The 9814-nt window shown below is 42.4% G+C and overlaps 1 protein-coding gene across 1 annotated transcript in view; it reads left to right on the top strand.

Moving 5' to 3' along the window:
* Positions 1 to 241: 241 nt before the first annotated feature.
* Positions 242 to 9814, top strand: part of LOC109918583 (complement C3-like) — a 100481-nt gene continuing 90908 nt past the window's right edge. Inside the window, exons 1-3 of the mRNA XM_048617804.1 lie at positions 242 to 318; positions 716 to 908; positions 9066 to 9228. Coding sequence (XP_048473761.1) covers positions 254 to 318; positions 716 to 908; positions 9066 to 9228 — 421 coding nt within the window. The 5' untranslated portion in view covers positions 242 to 253. The remainder of the gene's footprint in view (positions 319 to 715; positions 909 to 9065; positions 9229 to 9814) is intronic.

The raw sequence follows: 9814 nt of genomic DNA, 5'->3' as shown, positions 1-9814 counted from the left end.
GGTCAAACTCTAAATCCTAGGCAAAAAGCCATCAAATGTCAGGAAATGTTTGTTATTCCAGGATTTTCATCAGGCTATTGGGTTTAAATTAACCTTTAAATAAACAGCCTGGCCAGTGAATGTCTGGACTTCTTAAGAGCAAACAGTGGTACAAATTTCCCAATTGTTAAAAATTAATAGACCTGTGCTAGGATTTTATATAAGTCAGTAAAATTACTTGCGAAAGTTTGTCCTGGCGGAGCAGTTGGTCATCATGAGGACCTCAGTGTTACTTGTTGTGTTAGTCTTCATTCCTGCACTGTCCCAGTGTTCCCCTTTGTAAGTATAATCTTTCTGCTCCATGTCATCCTAATAAGTTTTCTCTTAGTTTATCATTGTAATCCTCCATCCCCTTCTTCTTTATATGCTTGTCCAACTTCTCCCGAAATGGATCTATAGTATTTACTCCAGTTATGCTTTTATATTCTACATCGATTGCTGTTACAATTTATAAGAATGTTCTTTCTTGCAAATTTCTTTATATTAATCAGTTGAGGTAAATGGTTCCTTCTGATCAGTAATGACTAGAAGACCAATTAGATTTCGGTTTGCAAAATTTAACTATAGCTACATTGTTCCATTAAAGCTATTTCTGAAATCAACATGGTGCATTGTTACTAGAGCATCTTAATCATTGCTGCTGAGGAAATGGTAATTTCTTTATTTATCCCGACAGATATGTATTGACTGCCCCAAGCGTTCTGCGAATTGAAAGCGAGGAAAATGTGGTTGTGGAAGTTCACGGAAGCAACGAACGCTTAGCTGTTGAAATTCGTTTACAATTTTTCCCGAAAAATAGTATAGTAATATTTAGAGCTAATGGCATTTTAGAAAATAATAATAATTACCAAGTTTCAGTGCCTATTAAGGTAAGTGAATTGAAAAATTAAATGTTTAAAGCAGTTTGCTCAATTATTTTGTGGCTTTACAAAGCGGCAGTCTTAATTTAGAATAACTTAGCACACACTGGTCGGGTCTTGTTATCAACCTAATGATTTCCTCTGGAGATCTTCCCTCCAGCCTTGAAACTCATAGTCCCTCAATCCCTTTCCCCCATTATCCTTGATTCCCTTAGTGAGTAATGCAGTATATGTCTGAGAGTCTTGCCTCAGAGTGGTTTGCTGCACCCTGCATCTCCTCCATTGCCAAAGAGGAGGAGGAGTTGCAGAGGCAAATAGGAACCTCCGAGGAGAAAGATGAGGGTGAAAATCATGAGGTGGCACAGGATAATTATCAACCAGATGAACAAGACAGGGCACTGTTTGGTTAAGTAGAGAAAACATAAACAACCATACAGTCAAATGTTCTGCCCAGAGACATCTTCTGCAAATGTTATGCTTTAATTTACATAGTTGGCTGTAAGGCCTTTGCGCAGCTTTCCTCATTGCTTGGAATGGATGTCACTTTGCTTTTGTTATGCAAATAAAATGTTGACTTCTCATCTTCACTCTCCTGCTGATCTCATCATCTTTGTAAAAGCCTGATATGGGCACAAACCTTGTCCCCGGCCAACGTTAAGGTTACAGCAGCTGCAAGAGAGTGAGCCCTTCTATGGTCACATGCTCTTGGAGTTTAGCATTACTTGTATTAAAGTGCTATCCAAATCGGAAAGCCTGCCTGGACATATGTTCTGAGCTCTTTGACATGCTGAGGCTGCCCTTCGTGTGACTTAGTCCATCACTATCTCTGAAGTGCTGCAGAATGCACTGAGTCTTCACTGTACCCTCGCACTGACTGACTTTACTTAATGATGTGTCCACTAGTGTAGGATATGAAGGCTTCAGTGGTTCTCTCCATTCAATTGCACAATATACAGACATATCTGAGGTAACCATTTTCAATCTTATTGCCTCAGTTTTCCAGCATGAGCCTGAAAATCCCACACATACAACTAACGTTTGACTCCTCAACTTCATTAATTGGGGCATAGAGTACACGAGCAAGGAGGGGAGACTGAACATGTACAAAACACTAATTAGACTCAGCCGTACCTATATGGGGGGCGGGGGGGCACATTAGAGATGTGATGAAGACAGTAGATGGGAAGAAGCTGCTCCTGCTCATAAAAGGAAAAAGAATGAGAGGGCACAGATTTAAAGTCATGTGCAAAAGAAGCAAGAGTGATATGGAAAACGCAAATTTAAGTAGGAGACTAGATAATGGAGAGGAGGTGGGAGCCTGCACAGAGGAGGATAATTGAGGTGGGAAATCTCACAACCTTTAAAAAAATACTTGATGAGCATTTGAAATGTCATAACGTTCAAGGCTAAGGGTCTAGTTCAGGGAAGTAAGAATGGTGTCAGTAGCAGTGTATTTTTGGGGGTACAGATCGATGGGCTGAAGGGCCTCTTCTATACTGTATGATTCTATGATTCTTTACAGTTAGGTTAAGTAAGCAGACAAAACATTGGCAACTGGAGCATAATGTGGGAAAATGTGAACTTGTGCACCTAGGCAGGAAGGATAGAAAAGCAGGACAGCATTTTAGGATAGTATCCTGAGGGAGAAGAAGGCTGAGCCAAGATCTGACTGAAGTTTTCATGAGCTGGCTGGACAGGGTCAACAGGGAGAAGTTGTTCCTGCTTGCAAAAGAGAAAAGGAGCGAGATGTCATAGATTTAAAAATGATGTGCAAACGAAGCAGGCGTGATGTGAGAAAACACTTTTTCACGCAGCAAGAGTTGAGGTCTACAGTGGTGGGCATGTGGAATGCGCTGGCGGCAGTGGTAGTGGAGTCGGATGCTTTAGAAACTTTTAAGCGACTCTTGGATAGGCACGTGGAGGATTGTAAAATGTAGGGTATGCAGGGTCTTCGTAGGTTAATAGGTTGGCACAATATTGTGGGCCGAAGGGCCTGTATTGTACTGTGCTGTACTGTTCTATGTTCTATGTTCTATGTCTGGAATGTACTACCTGGAACTGTGGTGGAGGCAGATTCACATGAGGCATTCTAGAAGACAGTGGATGATTATTTAGCAAGTTATGATGTGCAGGGATATGGGGAAAAAACAGGAGGTTGGCACTAGGTAGTAGATCTAGTATCGGTATGATGGACTAAATAGTCTGCTTCCACGATGTAATGATTCTGTGATTCTTTAGGAATCGGGAGTCTTTAGGAACACGATACATTCCTCCAAGGCACATATCGCGGACCCTGATTCCTCCCATAAGCTTTACCATTCACCCCGCCATGTCCCCCAGTATAATCTGCAGTGCCTGACTGCAATCCCCAACTGCTGGGCATGTGGTTACATCTTTCAGGGAGAAAGTCCCACTTGCTTTCTGTGCAACATTCATGACCATCTGGTGGTACACACAGTAATGATCACTGAGAGCTGACATAGCAGGAATTATACCTCCGAAATTGTGCAGTGCATCAGCTTTGTCAAGCAGAGCTCCTGGACCAATCACCTTTTCATGCATTGATCGTAGATGGAAGTATGGGCATTTCGGTGCAATAAGAATGTTGATTTTATACATCAAGCTTCAGCCAGGATCTGAAGTTCCTCACAAGACTGCCTTCGCAGGAATTTTGAAACCGGCAACATCTCCCTCTGATAGCAATCAAACAATTTTATACTAATGGTGACCTTGATTCACAGAAGATGATGTGTCCTTCAGACAGAGCTTCTGTTATGCTGGGAAAGGAAAATTGAGTCGCATTAGTATTTTAATGTGAAATCAAACATGTCAGAATAACACTGCGTTGTTTATAGAGAAGATCTGGGAATAGATGGATACAGCTGCTAACTATGCAAGACATTGAAACACTTCTAAGATCAGCACATACAATGTTCAGTGGGTCAACTGTGTGGAAAGGACTGTTTGAGGAATCTGCCAAAATAACAGAGGGTGATGATGTGGCATTTAGATCTCTGAATAAAGTGAGGTGACTGTCAAGGTTCTTTGCAATGAGTGCACTCATGGAAAGCTATAATGTCCTGACCAAGTACAGCGCAGAGCAAGTGAATAAGTGCAATGATCCAATAAACAAATATTGGCTGAAAGTGCTCACAAAGCCACACTATCATGTTGTATTGACAGCTCTGATTGATACTGTAGGGGAACTGGCATCACTGTGTAACCTGTGATAGCGAAGCTGTTTGATAGCGATTGAAGTGATGCAGTTTGCAGAGACCCCAAATAGATGAGTCAGTCTCGAGGTGAATGAATGATGAAGTTAAGAAGGTTCTGGCTGCTCTAAACAGTAATGTGGACACTGCTGTTTACCTTTAATTTATTCAACTTTGATGTGACCACCTGAATAGCAGATTTCCAAACTGGCAATAAATGGAATGACCTGCATTTGATAAAGCTGTAATCTCCAAAACCATTGGTTATGAACTTGGAATAGAAAATGTGGTGCTTTTGATAGCAAAATATTTCATACCTAAAGCAAAAACTACGAAGAAAGTATGGCCACAAAGATATGTGAATGTATCGCGATTTCACATCTGTTTTTGTGGATGGGTTCAATTCAAGCATTCTGTGATTTGCTCAACTGTGCCCTAAAGGATGACCAGTTTCAAGAAATATCCGTTCTTCTGGACATTAGTGCAAACCTTTTTGAGCATCAGCTGTTGACTGTGAGCACAAATTTAGCCTGAATCACTTGATTAAGTGTAATTCCAGAATTTGAGGTGACACGTTTGCTCAGTGGTTAGTACTGCTGCCTCACAGCACTCGGGACCCGGGTTCGATTCCACTCTCAGGCGACTGTCTGTGCGGAGTTTGCACATTCTCCATGTGTCTGCGTGGGGTTTCCTCCGGGTGCTCCGGTTTCCTCCCTCAGTCTGAAGATGTGCAGGTTAGGGTGGATTGGCCGTGCTAAACTGCCCATAGTGTTCAGGGAGGTGTAGATTAGGTGGGTTATAGGGGGATGGGTCTGGGTGGGATGCCCTGAGGGTTGGTGTGGACTTGTTGGGCTGAAGGGCCTGTTTCCACACTGTGTAGGGATTCTATGAAAAGATTTGAAATAGATCACTTGAACAATTTGATACGGCTTGAGTTCGACATTTCATCAGGCCAAAATATCAATCTTGATGCAGTACACAATGATTGGGCAGAAAGTAAGGTTCAGTGCAAATCGCTGCCGATAAATGAGTGAAGAAATTGCTAGTGTTATCTTGTTAAACACATTATGCATAAAGACACCACTGAACTAGTCCAAAGACTTCTGACCCAAGCAAACATTTTTGTTTATTTTAGTAGGTAGAATACTTGTCTCTGTAAAATAAGATAATCATAGAGTTATAGAGTTTCAGAACTGTATATATTGGAAACAGATTCTTTGGTCTAACGTCCAAAATTAATCTAGTCCCATTTGCCAGCATATCCCTCTAACCCCTTCTTATTCATGTACCCATCCAGATGCCTTTTAAATGTTGTAATTGTACCAACCTCCACCACTTCCTGCACCACCCTTTGTGTGAAAAAGTTGTCCCTTAGGTCCCTTTTAAATCTTCCCCTCTCGCCTTAAACCTATTCCTTCTAATCCTGGACTCCCCCACACCAGGGAATAGACCTTGGCTATTTACCCTATCCATGCTCCTCATGATTTTCTCAACCTCTATAGGATCACCCCTCAGCCTCTGACGCTCCAGGGAAATAGCCCCAGCCTATTCATTCTCTTCCTCAAGCTCAAACCCTCCAACCCTGGCAACATCCTTGTAAATCTTTTCTGAACCCTTTCAAGTTTCACATCCTTGTTATAGCAGGGAGACAAGAACTGAATGCAGTATTCCAAAAGTGGCCTAACCAATGTCCTGTACAGCCACAATATTACCTCCCAACTCCTATACTTAATGCACTGACCAATAAAGGCAAGCGTACCAAACACCACCTTCATTATCCTGTCTACCTGTGACTCTACTTTCAAGGAACTATGAACCTGCACTCCAAAGTCTCTTTGTTCAGCAACACTCCTCAGGACCTTACCATTAAGTGTATATGTCCTGCCCTGATTTCCCTTTCCAAAATGCAGCACCTCACATTTATCTAAATTCAACTCCATCTGCCACTCCTCAGCACATTGGTGCATTTGGTCAAGATCCCATTGAACTCTGAGGTATCCTTCTTCACTGTCCATTACACCTCCAATTTTGGTGTCATCTGCAAACTTACTAACCATATCACTATGTTCACATCCAAATAGTTTACATAAATGATGAAAAGCAGTGGACCCGCTCCTTGTGACACACCGCTGGTTACAGGTGTCCAATCTGAAAAGCAACCCTTCGCCACCACCCTCTGTCTCCTATCTTCGAGCCATTCAAATGGCTGGTTCTCCTTGTATTCCATGTAATTTAACCTTGCTGATCAGTCTACCATGCGGGACCTTGTCAAGTATCTTACTGGAGTCCGTGTAGATCATGTCAATCATTCTGCCTTCATCAATCTTCTTCGTTACTTCTTCAAAAATTTCAATCATTTTAGTGAGACACGATTTTCCCTGCACAAAGCCATGTTGACTATTCCTAATCAGTCCTTGCTTTTCCAAATACATGTAAATTCTGTTCCTCAGGATTCCCTCCAACAACCTTGCCGATGTCAGGCTCACTGGTCTATAGTTCCCTGGCTTTTCCTTTCCACCTTTCTTAAATAGTGGCGCCACGTTAGCCAATGTCCAGTCTGCCACCACCTCTCCTGTGGTTATCGATGATACAAATATCTCAGCAAGGGGCCCAGCAATTACTTCCCTAGCTTCCAACAGAGTTCTAGAGTACAGCTGATCAGGTCCAGGGGATTTATCCACCTTTATGCGTTTTAAGACTCCAGCACCTCCTCCTCTGTAATAGGGAAATTTTTCAAGATGTCACTATTTCTTTCCCCAAGTTCTATATCTTCCATTTCCTTCTCAGTAAACACTGATGGAAAATACTCATTTAGTATCTCCCCCATATACTGCAGTTCCACATGTAGATGGTGTTGCTGATCTTTAAGGGGCCCTATTCTCTCCCTAGTTACCCTTTTGTTCTTAGTGTATTTGTAGAATCCCTTTGGATTCCCTGATTTACCTCTTAAGTTCACTCTACTGCCTTTATACTCTTCTAGGGATTCCCAATCCCTGCTACTTTCTTCTTTTTCTTGACCAAAACCTCAATTTCTCTAGTCATCCAGCATTCCCTGCACCTACCAGCCCTGCCCTTCACCCTAGTAGGAGCATACTGTCTCTGGTCTCTCTTTATCTCATTCCTGAACACTTCCTATTTTCCAGCCATCCCTTTACCTGCAAACATCTGCCCCCAATCAACTTTTTAAAGTTCTTGCCTAATACCTGCAAAATTGGCTTCCCTCCTATTTAGAACTTTAAATTTTTGATCTGGTCTATCCTTTTCCATCACTACTGTGAAACTAGTAGAATTATGCTCACTGGCCCCAAGGTGCTCCCCCACTGACACCTCAGTCACCTGCCCTGCCTTATTTCCCAAGAGTAGGTCAAGTTTTGCACCTTCTCTCGTTGGTACATCCACATACTGAATCACAAAATCTTCTCCTACACACTTAACAAATTCCACTCTGTCCAAGGCCTTAACATTATGGCTGTCTCAGTCTATGTCTGAAAATGTCAAATCCCCCTACCATTAGCACCCTATTATTCTTACAGATAACTCAGATCGCCTTACAAATTTGTTTCTCAGCTTCCTGATGACTTTTGGGGCATCTATAGTAAAATCCCAATAAGGTGATCATCCATTTCTCAGTTCCACCCAAATAACTTCCCTGACCACATTCCCAGGAATATCCTCCCTAATCCCTAATGTTATCCCTAATCAAAAAGGCCACTCCCCTCTTCTCCTGGCCCCCTTTCGATCCTTTCTATAGCATCTGTACCCTGGAATATTACATGGTCAGTCCCGTCCAGCCCTGAGCTACATCTCTATAACTGCTATGGTATCCCAGTCCCATGTGCCCAACCATGCCCTGAGTTCATCTGCCTTACCTGTTAGGCCTCTTGCATTGAAATAAATGCAGTTTAATTTATCAGTCCTAACGCATTCTCTGCTGTATTCCTGCCCGCCCTGACTATTTGACTTACTCGTTTTCCCACTTTCAATGGTTGATGAACACACTGAGAAAAGAAATTACAGTGTGACTTCTGCTACATGGATGCCCTGATTTAAATATTCTGCTCAGACCACTCAGAAGTCTGCACAGGTACCACAGTAATAAGAAAGAACATGGTGTCTCCGCCCCACCACCGGCACCCCATTCCATGGAGGCACTGAGTGCTGATGTACTGAAGCCACCACTGTAGTGAGACCTTGGAAAGACTCTCTCCCTTTTTGCTGTGGGCCACTGAGAGCCTTGGGTACAGCAGCCTGTCATTCCCCTGCCTGTCTCTGCAGGCTGATTGTGTGAGGAATGACTGAGTGCAGCAGGTACTTAAAGTTTCATGTCAGAGCTGTAATGGTATGTGCATTGCTGACCTCATTATTTGAAGCTGCGGCTGTTCTCACTATCCATATCTGGGTACATCGATTGATTCATGCCCCAAACATCATGCAATGTGACTGCTGTATACAAAAATAGTGTGCGCTGGAGAAACTTAACAGGTTTGACAGCATCTGTAGAGAGGAGAAGCAGAGTTTAAGTCCAGTGAACCTTTGTCAGAGTGTCCGATTCCAGATGTCCAACATCTGCACAGTCCTTTGTGTTTACTTCAGTCACTGCAGCGCACCCTGTGTTTGCATTCCAGTGATTCTGACATTGCCTCCCTGCCTCACAAATCTCACTAAAGCATTGAATCCCACCATCCCATTTGATAAAAAGGACAAAAGTTGCCACATGTCAGAGGACCACAATCTAGAAATATTGCGTAGGGAGTGACCCCTATACTGGAGTGCAAGACCAGAGGCATAACTCTGCAATCAGGCCTTACTATAATCAAAACTATCAGCTCAGTGAAGATGAAAACCTAGGGAATTTCTAAGCCAATAGGTGATACTAAAGGAAATGCTGGGGGCAATGGTTGTAAAACAACTGCATTTATTTTGTTTAATATTTCTCTATATGTTTCTTTTGTAGATACCCAGCAATAGAATTCCCAAAGATACAATGTTACCTGAATATGTAGTGGTGGAAGCAGTATCAAAAACATTTCACTTGGAGCGAAACATCCTTATTTCATACCAAATAGGACACATATTCATACAGACTGACAAACCAATCTATACACCAACTCAGACTGGTAATTACAGCTGCATTATTCCTGATATCTCTTTAATGCAGAAGTAAAGAACTGGGCTGAATGGGATGATGTTCAAAAAAATGGAGTGACATGTCAAGTTGAGTGATGTTGGGAATGGAGAATTGAGCTCTCCTCATTTCAGTATTAAAGGTGTCTACGTTGAAGCCACGTACTGAAGCATTTATTCCCACGAAGGGTGGTAGATGTTTGCTGTTCTTTTCCTTAAATCAATAGATGTTGGATCAATTATTAAATTTAATACTGAGATTGGTAGAGGAGACAGTAAGGGGACTGCAGATGCTGGAAGCCAGAGTCAACAGATGTGAAGCTGGAAAAGCACAGCAGGTCAGACAGCATCTGAGGAGCAGGAAAGGCGACGTTTTAGGCCAAATCATTGACTTTCCTGTTCCTCGGGTGCTGTCTGATCTGCTGTGCTTTTCCAGCTCCACATCTATTGACATTGAGATTTTCAGAGTTTTGTTAACCGAGTTTTTCAACACAACAATATAAGTGATAAGGGCAGGAGTAGCTCACATTGATACACCTATTACCATCCCTCGCCCCTCTCTTTATCTGCAGCTCCCCC

The sequence above is a fragment of the Rhincodon typus genome, chromosome 38 (assembly GCF_021869965.1).
Source record: "Rhincodon typus isolate 14 chromosome 38, sRhiTyp1.1, whole genome shotgun sequence".
Classification (NCBI taxonomy): Eukaryota; Metazoa; Chordata; class Chondrichthyes; order Orectolobiformes; family Rhincodontidae; genus Rhincodon; species Rhincodon typus.
This window is presented reverse-complemented; position numbering and strand designations above follow the sequence as displayed.